Source organism: Ranitomeya imitator, chromosome 1 (assembly GCF_032444005.1).
Source record: "Ranitomeya imitator isolate aRanImi1 chromosome 1, aRanImi1.pri, whole genome shotgun sequence".
NCBI classification, from domain to species: Eukaryota; Metazoa; Chordata; class Amphibia; order Anura; family Dendrobatidae; genus Ranitomeya; species Ranitomeya imitator.
The window spans coordinates 846,634,008-846,648,167 of NC_091282.1; the positions used below are offsets into that span (position 1 = coordinate 846,634,008).

A 14,160-nucleotide genomic window follows, 5' to 3' on the forward strand; every position below is an offset into this window, starting at 1 on the left:
AATGCCCACTTCATGGCCAGCAACTCTCGATTGCCCACATCATAATTTCGCTCAGCAGGCGAAAACTTCCTGGAAAAGAAGGCACATGGTTTCATCACCGAGCAATCAGAACTTCTCTGCGACAAAACAGCCCCTGCTCCAATCTCAGAAGCATCAACCTCGACCTGGAACGGAAGCGAAACATCTGGCTGACACAACACAGGGGCAGAAGAAAAACGACGCTTCAACTCTTGAAAAGCTTCCACAGCAGCAGAAGACCAATTGACCACATCAGCACCTTTCTTGGTCAAATCGGTCAATGGTTTAGCAATACTAGAAAAATTGCAGATGAAGCGACGATAAAAATTAGCAAAGCCCAGGAACTTTTGCAGACTTTTCAGAGATGTCGGCTGAGTCCAATTATGGATGGCTTGGACCTTAACAGGGTCCATCTCGATAGTAGAAGGGGAAAAAATGAACCCCAAAAATGAAACCTTCTGAACACCAAAGAGACACTTTGATCCCTTTACAAACAAAGAATTAGCACGCAGGACCTGAAACACCGTTCTGACCTGCTTCACATGAGACTCCCAATCATCTGAGAAGATCAAAATGTCATCTAAGTACACAATCAGGAATTTATCCAGGTACTCTCGGAAGATGTCATGCATAAAGGACTGAAACACTGATGGAGCATTGGCAAGTCCGAATGGCATTACTAGATACTCAAAATGGCCCTTGGGCGTATTAAATGCAGTTTTCCACTCATCGCCTCGCTTAATACGCACAAGATTATACACACCACGAAGATCTATCTTGGTGAACCAACTAGCCCCCTTAATCCGAGCAAACAAATCAGAAAACAATGGCAAGGGGTACTGATATTTAACCGTGATCTTATTCAGAAGGCGGTAATCTATACAAGGTCTCAGTGAACCATCTTTCTTGGCTACAAAAAAGAACCCTGCTCCCAATGGCGACGATGACGGGCGAATATGCCCCTTCTCCAAAGACTCCTTCACATAACTCCGCATAGCGGCGTGCTCAGGCACAGATAAATTAAACAGTCGACCTTTTGGGAATTTACTACCAGGAATCAAATCGATAGCACAATCACAATCCCTATGCGGAGGTAGGGTATCGGACTTGGGCTCATCAAATAGATCCCGGTAATCAGACAAAAACTCAGGAACCTCGGAAGGGGTGGATGACGAAATAGTCAGAAATGGGACATCACCATGTACCCCCTGACAACCCCAGCTGGACACAGACATGGATTTCCAATCTAATACTGGATTATGGACTTGTAGCCATGGCAACCCCAACACGACCACTTCATGCAGATTATGCAACACCAGAAAGCGAATAACCTCCTTATGTGCAGGAGCCATGCACATCGTCAGCTGGGTCCAGTACTGAGGCTTATTCTTGGCCAAAGGCGTAGCATCAATTCCTCTCAATGGAATAGGACACTGCAAGGGCTCCAAGAAAAACCCACAACGCCTAGCATACTCCAAGTCCATCAAATTCAAAGCAGCGCCTGAGTCCACAAATGCCATGACAGAATACGATGACAAAGAGCAGATCAAGGTAACGGACAGAAGAAATTTTGACTGTACCGTACCAATGGTGGCAGACCTAGCGAACCGCTTAGTGCGCTTAGGACAATCAGAGATAGCATGAGTGGAATCACCACAGTAGAAACACAGCCCATTCAGACGTCTGTGTTCTTGCCGTTCAACTCTGGTCAAAGTCCTATCGCACTGCATAGGCTCAGGTCTAAGCTCAGGTACTACCGCCAAATGGTGCACAGATTTATGCTCACGCAAGCGTCGACCGATCTGAATGGCCAAAGACATAGACTCATTCAGACCAGCAGGCATAGGAAATCCCACCATGACATCCTTAAGGGCTTCAGAGAGACCTATTCTGAAAATAGCTGCGAGCGCACCTTCATTCCACTGAGTGAGTACGGACCACTTTCTAAATTTCTGACAGTATACCTCTATTTCACCCTGACCCTGACACAGAGCCAGCAAATTCTTCTCTGCCTGATCCACAGAATTAGGCTCATCGTACAGCAATCCGAGCGCCAGGAAAAACGCATCGATATTACTTAATGCAGGATCTCCTGACGCAAGAGAAAATGCCCAGTCCTGAGGGTCGCCACGCAAAAAAGAAATAACGATCCTAACTTGTTGACCTGGGTCACCAGAGGAACGAGGTTTCAAAGCCAGAAATAGTTTGCAATTATTTTTAAAACTCAGAAATTTGGTTCTATCTCCAAAAAACAAATCAGGAATAGGAATTCTTGGTTCTAACATAGAATTCTGAACCACAAAGTCTTGAATACTTTGTACTCTTGCCGTGAGCTGATCCACACATGATGACAGACCTTTAATGTCCATTGCTACACCTGTGTCCTGAACCACCCAAATGTCTAGGGGAAAAAAAGGCAGAACACAGTGCAAAGGAAAAAAAATGGTCTCAGAACTTCTTTTTTCCCTCTATTGAGAATCATTAGTACTTTTGGCTTCCAGTACTGTTATGGCTGGCAATCCAGTACCACAATGGACATAGAGGTCAGCGCACATACAGTGACCTGGCAATAACCCAAAAAATAAGAACGAGCTCTGAGACGTGGGAACTCTGTTGACCGCAATCCCTAATCCTCTCCAACACAACTAGAGGCAGCCGTGGATTGCGCCTAACGCTACCTATGCAACTCGGCACGGCCTGAGAAACTAGCTAGCCTGAAGATGGAAAATAAGCCTACCTTGCCTCAGAGAAATTCCCCAAAGGAAAAGGCAGCCCCCACATATAATGACTGTGAGTTAAGATGAAAAGACAAACGTAGAGATGAAATAGATTTAGCAAACTGAGGCCCAACTTCCTGAACAGAGCGAGGATAGAAAAGGCAACTTTGCGGTCAACACAGAACCCTACAAAATCCACGCAAAGGGGGCAAAAAGACCCTCCGTACCGAACTAACGGCACGGAGGTACACCCTCTGCGTCCCAGAGCTTCCAGCTAGCAGAAAAAACAAATTGACAAGCTGGAATAGAAAAAACAGCAAAAAAATAGCAAAGAGGAACTTAGCTATGCAGATAAGCAGGCCACAGGAACACTCCAGGAGGAAATAGGTCCAACACTAGAACATTGACTGGAAGCGAGGATCCAAGCACCAGGTGGAGTTAAATAGGGTAGCACCTAACGACTTCACCATATCACCTGAGAAAGGAAACTCAGAAGCCGCAGTACCACTTTTCTCCACTAACGGAAGATCACAGAGAGAATCAGCCGAAGTACCACTTGTGACCACAAGAGGGAGCTCTGCCACAGAATTCACAACACCACACGGCGTCTGCGATTAGCGAAACGTTGAGCCTTCTCCTGGGACAAGGTCAAATTGTCCACTACATGAGTCCAAATCTGCTGCAACCTGTCCACCACAGTATCCACACCAGGACAGTCCGAAGACTCAAACTGTCCTGAAGAGAAACGAGGATGGAACCCAGAATTGCAGAAAAATGGCGAAACCAAGGTAGCCGAGCTGGCCCGATTATTAAGGGCGAACTCAGCCAAAGGCAAAAAGGACACCCAGTCATCCTGATCGGCAGAAACAAAGCATCTCAGATAGGTTTCCAAGGTCTGATTGGTTCGTTCGGTCTGGCCATTAGTCTGAGGATGGAAAGCCGAGGAAAAAGACAAGTCAATGCCCATCCTACCACAAAAGGCTCGCCAAAACCTCGAAACAAACTGGGAACCTCTGTCAGAAACGATATTCTCTGGAATGCCATGCAAACGAACCACATGCTGGAAGAACAATGGCACCAAATCAGAGGAGGAAGGCAATTTAGACAAGGGTACCAGATGGACCATCTTAGAAAAGCGATCACAGACCACCCAAATGACTGACATCTTTTGAGAGACGGGGAGATCTGAAATAAAATCCATAGAGATATGTGTCCAAGGCCTCTTCGGGACCGGCAAGGGCAAAAGCAACCCACTGGCACGAGAACAGCAGGGCTTAGCCCGAGCACAAATCCCACAGGACTGCACAAAAGTACGCACATCCCGCGACAGAGATGGCCACCAAAAGGATCTAGCCACTAACTCTCTGGTACCAAAGATTCCAGGATGACCAGCCAACACCGAACAATGAACCTCAGAGATAACTTTATTCGTCCGCCTATCAGGGACAAACAGTTTCTCCGCTGGACAACGATCAGGTTTATTAGCCTGAAATTTTTGCAGCACCCGCCGCAAATCAGGGGAGATGGCAGACACAATTACTCCTTCCTTGAGGATACCCGCCGGCTCAGATAAACCCGGAGAGTCGGGCACAAAACTCCTAGACAGAGCATCTGCCTTCACATTTTTAGAGCCCGGAAGGTACGAAATCACAAAGTCAAAACGGGCAAAAAACAGCGACCAACGAGCCTGTCTAGGATTCAAACGCTTAGCAGACTCGAGATAAGTCAAGTTCTTATGATCAGTCAATACCACCACGCGATGCTTAGCTCCTTCAAGCCACTCCTCGAATGCCCACTTCATGGCCAGCAACTCTCGGTTGCCCACATCATAATTTCGCTCAGCAGGCGAAAACTTCCTGGAAAAAAAAGCGCATGGTTTCATCACTGAGCAATCAGAACCTCTCTGCGACAAAACAGCCCCTGCTCCAATCTCAGAAGCATCAACCTCGACCTGGAACGGAAGAGAAACATCTGGTTGACACAACACAGGGGCAGAAGAAAAACGACGCTTCAACTCATGAAAAGCTTCCGCAGCAGCAGAAGACCAATTGACCAAATCAGCACCCTTCTTGGTCAAATCGGTCAATGGTTTGGCAATACTAGAAAAATTGCAGATGAAGCGACGATAAAAATTAGCAAAGCCCAGGAACTTTTGCAGACTTTTCAGAGATGTCGGCTGAGTCCAATCATGGATGGCTTGGACCTTAACAGGATCCATCTCGATAGTAGAAGGGGAAAAGATGAACCCCAAAAATGAAACCTTCTGCACACCAAAGAGACACTTTGATCCCTTCACAAACAAAGAATTAGCACGCAGGACCTGAAAAACCGTTCTGACCTGCTTCACATGAGACTCCCAATCATCCGAGAAGATCAAAATGTCATCCAAGTACACAATCAGGAATTTATCCAGGTACTCTCGGAAGATGTCATGCATAAAGGACTGAAACACTGATGGAGCATTGGCAAGTCCGAATGGCATCACTAGATACTCAAAATGACCCTCGGGCGTATTAAATGCAGTTTTCCATTCATCGCCTCGCCTGATTCGCACCAGATTATACGCACCACGAAGATCTATCTTGGTGAACCAACTAGCCCCCTTAATCCGAGCAAACAAATCAGATACCAATGGCAAGGGGTACTGAAATTTAACAGTGATCTTATTAAGAGGGCGATAATCTATACAAGGTCTCAGCGAACCTTCCTTCTTGGCTACAAAAAAGAACCCTGCTCCTAATGGCGACGATGACGGGCGAATATGCCCCTTCTCCAGGGATTCCTTCACATAACTGTGCATAGCGGTGTGCTCAGGCACGGATAAATTAAACAGTCGACCTTTTGGGAATTTACTACCAGGAATCAAATTGATAGCACAATCACAATCCCTATGCGGAGGTAGGGCATCGGACTTGGGCTCATCAAATACATCCCGGTAATCAGACAAGAACTCTGGAACCTCAGAAGGGGTGGATGACGAAATTGACAGAAATGGAACATCACCATGTACCCCCTGACAACCCCAGCTGGACACCGACATGGATTTCCAATCCAATACTGGATTATGGGCTTGTAGCCATGGCAACCCCAACACGACCACATCATGCAGATTAAGCAACACCAGAAAGCGAATAACCTCCTGATGTGCAGGAGCCATGCACATGGTCAGCTGGATCCAGTATTGAGGCTTATTCTTGGCCAAAGGCGTAGCATCAATTCCTCTCAATGGAATAGGACACTGCAAGGGCTCCAAGAAAAACCCACAACGCTTAGCAAATTCCAAGTCCATCAAGTTCAGGGCAGCGCCTGAATCCACAAACGCCATGACAGAATACGATGACAAAGAGCATATCGAGGTAACGGACAGAAGAAATTTTGACTGTACTGTACCAATGGTGGCAGACCTAGCGAACCGCTTAGTGCGCTTAGGACAATCAGAGATAGCATGATTGGAATCACCACAGTAGAAACACAGCCCATTCAGACGTCTGTGTTCTTGCCGTTCAACTCTGGTCATAGTCCTATCGCACTGCATAGGCTCAGGTCTAATCTCAGGTAATACCGCCAAATGGTGCACAGATTTATGCTCACGCAAGCGTCGACCGATCTGAATGGCCAAAGACATAGACTCATTCAGACCAGCAGGCATAGGAAACCCCACCATGACATCCTTAAGGGCTTCAGAGAGACCCTTTCTGAAAATAGCTGCCAGCGCAGATTCATTCCATTGAGTGAGCACGGACCACTTTCTAAATTTCTGGCAATATACCTCTATCTCATCCTGAGCCTGACAAAGAGCCAGCAAATTTTTTTCTGCCTGATCCACTGAATTAGGCTCATCGTACAGCAATCCAAGCGCCAGGAAAAACGCATCGATATTAATTAATGCAGGATCTCCTGACGCAAGAGAAAATGCCCAGTCCTGAGGGTCGCCACGCAAAAAAGAAATGACGATCCTAACCTGTTGAACTGAGTCACCAGAGGAGCGAGGTTTCAAAGCCAGAAATAGTTTACAATTATTTTTGAAACTCAGAAATTTAGTTCTATCTCCAAAAAACAAATCTGGAATAGGAATTCTCGGTTCTAACAAAGAATTCTGAACCACAAAATCTTGAATATTTTGAACTCTTGCCGTGAGCTGATCCACACATGAAGACAGACCTTTAATGTCCATTGCTACACCTGTGTCCTGAACCACCCAAATGTCTAGGGGAAAAAAAAAGGCAAAACACAGTGCAAAGAAAAAAAAATGGTCTCAGAACTTCTTTTTTCCCTCTATTGAGAATCATTAGCACTTTTGGCTTCCTGTACTGTTGTGATAGGCAATTCAGTATCACAATGGACATAGCGGTCAGAGCACATACAGTGATCTGACAATAAACCAAAATAATAGAACGAGCTCTGAGACGTGGGAACTCTGCAGACCGCAATCCCTAATCCTCTCCAAACAACACTAGAGGCAGCCGTGGATTGCGCCTAACTCTACCTATGCAACTCGACACAGCCTGAGAAACTAACTAGCCTGAAGATAGAAAATAAGCCTACCTTGCCTCAGAGAAATACCCCAAAGGAAAAGGCAGCCCCCCACATATAATGACTGTGAGTAAAGATGAAAAGACAAACGTAGGGATGAAATAGATTCAGCAAAGTGAGGCCCGACTTTCTTAACAGAGTGAGGATAGGAAAGATAACTCTGCGGTCTACACAAAACCCTAAAGAAAACCACGCAAAGGGGGCAAAAAGACCCTCCGTACCGAACTAACGGCACGGAGGTACACCCTTTGTGTCCCAGAGCTTCCAGCAAAACAAATAGACAAGCTGGACAGAAAAAATAGCAAACAAATAGCAAAGATGAACTTAGCTATGCAGAGCAGCAGGCCACAGGAATGATCCAGGGAAAAACAAGTCCTACACTGGAACATTGACAGGAAGCATGGATCAAAGCATTAGGTGGAGTTAAGTAGAGAAGCACCTAACGACCTCACCAGATCACCTGAGGGAGGAAACTCAGAAGCCGCAGTACCACTTTCCTCCACAAACGGAAGCTCCCAGAGAGAATCAGCCGAAGTACCACTTGTGACCACAGGAGGGAGCTCTGCCACAGAATTCACAACAAACAACGCACCCTTGGCCTGTTATCTAACCGAGTGGGGCGGCTCCATGGAACAGTTGACCAAGTTCTACCTCTGGGCAAACCACTACCTCTACTTGCCTTTTTTCCTGCTATGGATCCATACCTCTCTGCATTGCTGTGCTCGCTAGGCATGCAACCGTGCCACATCCCCCTACCTGATCGATCTATTATGGTAAACAATATCACGCTCTCTCCCGCACCTGAAATCCGCTGCCTCGGGGTAACTCTCGACTGTGCCCTGTCCTTCAAACCGCACGTCCAAATTCTTACCACCTCCTGTCGCCTCCAACTTAAAAATATTGCCAGAATCTGTCCCTTCCTCAGCCCACAATCTACTAACACTCTTGTGCATGCCCTCATCATCTCCCACCTCGACTACTGCAACACCCTCCTCTGTGGCCTCCCCGCTAACTCTCTTGCACCACTCCAGTCTGTCCTCAACTCTGCTGCCCCGCTAATCCACCTCTCTCCTCGCTACTCCCCTGTTTATCCCCTCTGCAAATCCCTCTATTGGCTCCCAATTCCCCAACGAATCCAGTTCAAACTAATAACACTGATCTACAAAGCCATCCACAACCTGTCCCCTCCCTATATCTCTGAACTAATGTCCCAATATCTTCCCTCACGTAATCTTCGATACTCCCAAGACCTCCTAATCTCCTCCACACTTATTCATTCCTCACACAACTGCCTCCAAGATTTCTCCCGAATATCCCACATCCTCTGGTATTCAACACGTCCGATTATCCACCACCCTCAGATCCTTCAGACGGAATCTGAAAACCCATCTCTTCAGGAAAGCCTACCGCCTGCAATAACCATTCTGCCGCCTCACCACCACCCGAGCTGCCGTCTCACCACTACCCAAACTGCTGTCTCCCTACTACCCGAGCTGCTGCCTCACCACCACCCGAGCTGCCACCTCACCTTTTCCAGAGCTACCGCCTCACCACCAACAGAGCTGCTGCACCCCCGCCCTTCTGTCTCCTCCCCATTATCCCATAGAATGTAAGTCCACAAGGACAGGGTCCTCTCCCCTCTGTACCAGTCTGTCATTGTAAATTTGTTTACTGTAAATGGTATCTATATCTCTGTATGCAACCACTTTCTCATGTACAGCACCATGGAAAAATAATAGATTGGATCAGTGGCCTCATCATCGACTGCGTTGTCTTTCAATTCCTCAATCTGATTCTCCTTGTGAGTTGCGATTTGAGGCTGACCTGATGGCAACTGTGTCTCAAGTTTATCCTTCACCTCTTCAGATATGAATTGACCTTCCCCAACACATCGGAGCCTTTGTCTGCCATCCAACCCACAACATCCTCGCATTTGTCTGGGTTCGTCAGTGGTGTAGCGCGCTGACCAAATTTTGACAGGAACCTAGAACGAGATACAGTCACCTTTGGATCTGTCACACAGCCTTGGCAGGCACCACCAAATCCACGTCCCTTAACATCACCCTTTCTCATCTTGAATTCATATGGAGCGCCCCCATGGGGCCGTGGGGTACTCAGTATCAGGTTCTGCCATTCACAGGGGGATTTCATGGTGGCTGACCTGGTCCGTGGCCCTGGGACATCCGTGTAAAAGGGAAAGGTCTTTAAAGGGATAAAGTTTGTGTTCGTGACGCCACCTGTGGTATTCGGTCAGGGTGACCGACGCTGCTTTAAGGGGTCCGCTGGGGTGATGTTATGGCAGCTAGATGGTATACCTTCCCACAGGTGAAGTATGTCCCCAGGGCTTCCCGATGTGTAGATGATGGATGGTGAGAGGCGCAGAGAAGAACGAGGACACAAGTTTGCAGTCTCTTTACCTTTACTGAAAACTTCAGCATCCACAGTCCAGGGCACCAGATCACAGGGTGGCAGTGTCCGGCCATTTTGGAGGCAAGTCCAGAGTCCCCTTTGTCCAGGTGGAAATCAGTAGCCTTCCCCTGCGCTGCGGTGGTGTAGTCCCTTACTGCCTATGGCTTCACATAAGGATCTCACAGATGCGATGTTTTGCTCTCTCTGTCCCCCATATAGGATAGGACAAAACTTCTATAACTGGTGACGTGAGCCTGTTTATAGGGTCTCTTAGATAACCCAGCTCTGTAGGTGTCCCCGTGCCTCCTGGGTGTAGGTGTGGACAGGTAACCTGCAATTAGCTGTCCTGCCGGTCTCTGAAATAAGGCGTAGAGGTCCTTACTCCCTCGGTGTTCTGGCTACCGGGATTTTGCGCCCAAGAAGGAGACAGCTTGAGCGGGGCTGGTCCCCTTCTGGTATCCTTTCCTTTGCTCTGACTTCCTTGCATGCTCACTGCAATACAGTTCTGCCTTCTGAATGTCTCTTCCCAGGAGCTGTAGCACTTCAGGCTACACGGCTCCTCTGCTTCCTTTCCCTCTGTCTTTCTGACAGGAACTGAACTCTTTCCCTCCAGATCAGGATGTTCTTATAGGGGAGTTCACCTAAAACAGACTTAGAGCTCCCCCTTCTGGTCTGAAGTGTGAACATGTTGCATGCATTTTGTTACCTGGATGCAGTTATCCTTCATTGCCTCCAAACGTAGCATCACTCTCCCAGAGAGGAAAGCAATACCACTGCGACGACCAGGACCCTGGGGCACCGCACGTATGCTTAAGAGACCAAAAAATACTGGCTTTATTTTTCACAAGTACCCTTACAAAGGTATTATTTACAAATTCACTGTATCTAGTAACAGCAACAGCAGGCTTTGCGCCAGTCGCACCACAACTGCTAGCTAAAGAAACGCTCTTTTTAAAACCAATAGAAAATTATGATTTTTTTTTTCAATTGTCTTGCTGACACACTACAAATGCGGTGTAATAAAGATTATTGCCCCTGCTAAATTGTCACATAAGATTATCTCTACCCAGATTGCGCCAGTCACATAACTGCTGGATAAAGATATGCTATTTTTTAAACCAATAGAAAATTATGATTTTTTAAATCGGCTTGCTGACACACTCCAAATTTGGACTAATGAAGAATATTGCCCTTGCTAAATTGTCATGTAAGATTATCTCTAACCAGGTTGTGCCAGTCGCACAACTTCTAGCTAAATATTACGTATTTTAAGCAATAGACAAAGGGATATTTTTTAGCAATTAGATTTTAAAATGGATGTTACTATATGCTGCCACTTAGGAATAGTATTTTGCGGTAAAAAAAAAAAATTATAGGCCGCTACACAGGAATATTATGTAGCTCCACCAAAAAATGGTTTTGTATATGCTGGTACTACCTAATATTATTTCCCTCCACAAATAGCTTATTTTTATATTTTGGTAGTGGATGAAACCCTCCCTATTTCATCCTAATCACACAGTCTGTTCCTAATACTAACTACTGTACAACACAGTGGAGATATGCAGCATGTACTTGCAAAGATGAGTTAAGTAAACTCTTCACAATCTTCAGCTCTTAAAAGAGCTTTTTGGAATGAATAAATGCTCTGTATAAACTCTACTTACACTACTTTCACTTTCTCTAAACTACGCTCTCCTTATGCTGTTTCTGGCTTTAATGTGCACAAGATGGCACCAGCATTACAGTGATTGGTATGCCAGCCCAGCATGTTCATTAGCTGCAATTAAAGCACCAAAACTGCTGGGCGGGTCACTCGATTATAACAAGGTGAATACCTAATTACTCGCCGAGTAACGAATAGCCCGAATACCGTACTATTCGTGCGAATAATGAATAGTGCCAAATGTATTTGCTCATCACTATTCACAACCAAAAATTGTCTTCAGTGAAAACAATTTTTTCCATTATTGAGATAGATAGACAGAAAATACTTATAAAGTTCTATGGAGAAATATAACTGTGATTTTAAGAGAACTTGCAGCTGTATCTCACTCTAAACTTTCCTCCCCTCCATATGATTTTAAAAGCACTGGCATTGAAAATTCTATACACCAAATACAGATTTTATCAATTTTACCCATGAACTGAGAGTGAAATATCAGTCCAAGAGAAGAAAGAAGAACATTTCTCTGATAAGACATCTTATAAAGTTTATTATTTTCACGTGCACCATTAAAATCACAGTTTTTAAGTGCTGGTAATTTTAACATGCTGGTGTCCATTTGTGATGGAAATGGAGATTGTCAAATGTATTCTTTTTACAGACTGCTTAATGTTTAAGTCACCTGCAATATCTTCATTTTAACTAACAGGTCCTTACAATGTTGAAGTAAATGTGTCTAAAGATAACCCAATATTTCAAAATGCAAATTTGCCGCTTGGAGGTCATAGCAAGCCTGAAAACTGTACAGCTCTCCAGAAAATCGCTATAGTGATCCCTTTTCGTGATCGAGACCCACACCTTGCGATCTGGCTATACAACATGCATCCCTTCCTACAGAAACAACAGGCAGACTATGGTGTATATGTTGTGGAGCAGGTAAAACATAAGATATAAATTGTAACTTGTAATTATATGAAATATTGTGAAATAACTAACTAGCAAATGAAATGTTTTCTTAACCAAGATAAAACTATTCTTAGATATAAAGGCGCATAAAAGTGTAATTCGACACGTAACTCCTGTGTAAATGTAATTTTGATTTTTGATTCATCATATTAATAGTTCAAGTACAGATAAGCAATTTTGTAATTTATCTTAATCAAAGAAATGTGATTGTTTTTCCTGGATTCATCTTTCATTCTCAGTCCATGGGTAAAATCTGTACTTTGTAAAAAGAGAGATTTTCCATTACTGAGATTGGACGTGAAAGCTACTGCCTCTAAAATTCTATGGAGGTGGAGGAGACTGAAGAAGCTAGAAGCAGACCCAGAAGTTTCTGCTCTGTTCTTCTAAAATGACAGTTACAATTCTCCATAGAACTTTATAAGCACTAACTGCCATTACCTATCTCAGTATTGGGAAAGTCTTTATTCACTAAAACCTTTTTTACCTGTGAATTGAGTATTTTGAGAAGTAAAGATCAGTCCAGGAGGAGAAAGAAGCTGATTTTTCTGATAACATATATTACAAAGTTTATTATTTGCATGTGTACTTTTGATTTTTGAAAAAAAATGTCTTATTCCGTCATTTATGGCTGTCTCTACAGTATTTACTTGGTTACAAAAGCTATGACTCCAAAAACAACTGAGGGAGGCTGCTGTATGTAGTTTCTGTACCTTCCATTAACCCCTTTACCCCCAAGGGAGGTTTGCATGTTAATGACCGGGCCAATTTTTACAATTCTGACCACTGTCCCTTTATGAGGTTATAACTCTGGAACGCTTGCATAGATCCCGGTGATTCTGAGCTTGTTTTGTCATGACATATTGTACTTCATGATAGTGGTAAAATTTCTCATTTTAAAAACACCATTTTTTTTAGGGACCACATCACATTTGAAGTCATTTTGAGGGGCCTATATGATAGAAAATACTCAAGTGTGACACCATTCTAAAAACTGAATCCCTCAAGGTGCTCAAAACCACATTCAAGAAGTTTATTAACCCTTGAAATGTTTCACAGGAATTTTTGGAATGTTTAAAAAAAATGAACATTTAACTTTTTTTTAACAAAAAATTTAATTCAGATCCAATTTGCTTTATTTTACCAAAGGTAACATGAGAAATTGGACCCCAGAAGTTGTTGTACAATTTGTCTTGAACACGCCGATACCCTATATATGGGGGTAAACCACTGTTTGGGCGCATGGCAGAGCTCGGAAGGGAAGGAGCGCAATTTGACTTTTCAATGCAAAATTGGCTGGAATTGAGATAGGACGCCATGTCGCGTTTGGAGAGCCCCTGATGTGCCAAAACGGTGGAAACCCCCCAAAAGTGACACCATTTTGGAAAGTAGACCCCTAAGGAACTTATCTAGATGTGTGGTGAGCACTTTGAACCCCCAAGTGCTTCACAGAAGTTTATAATGTAGAGCCGTGAAAATTAAAAACACAAAAATGATCTTTTAGCCCTCAAGTTTGTAATTTCCCAAGGGTAACAGGAGAAATTGGACTGCAAAAGTTGTTGTGCAATTTGTTCTGAGTACGCTGATACCCCATATATAGAAGAAAACTGCTGTTTGGGTGCATGGCAGAGTTCGGAAGGGAAGAAATGGCGTTTTGGAATGCAGACTTTGATGGAATTGTCTGCGGGCGTCAGGTTGCGTTTGCAGAGCCCCTGATGTACCTAAACAGTAGAAACCCCCCACAAGTGACCCCATATTGGAAACTAGACCCCCAAGGACCTTATCTAGATGTGTTGTGAGAACTTTGAACCCCCAAGTGTTTCACTAATGTTTATAACGCAGAGCCATGAAAGT

General features: G+C 44.6%; 1 protein-coding gene across 7 annotated transcripts in view; it reads left to right on the plus strand.

Moving 5' to 3' along the window:
* LOC138651117 (beta-1,4-galactosyltransferase 1-like) overlaps nt 1-14,160 on the plus strand; it is a 480,309-nt gene that overhangs the window by 69,561 nt on the left and 396,588 nt on the right. For all 7 annotated transcript variants that reach the window (XM_069741131.1, XM_069741142.1, XM_069741124.1 and 4 more), the window contains one exon: nt 12,053-12,279. In XM_069741131.1, coding sequence (XP_069597232.1) covers nt 12,053-12,279 — 227 coding nt within the window. The remainder of the gene's footprint in view (nt 1-12,052; nt 12,280-14,160) is intronic.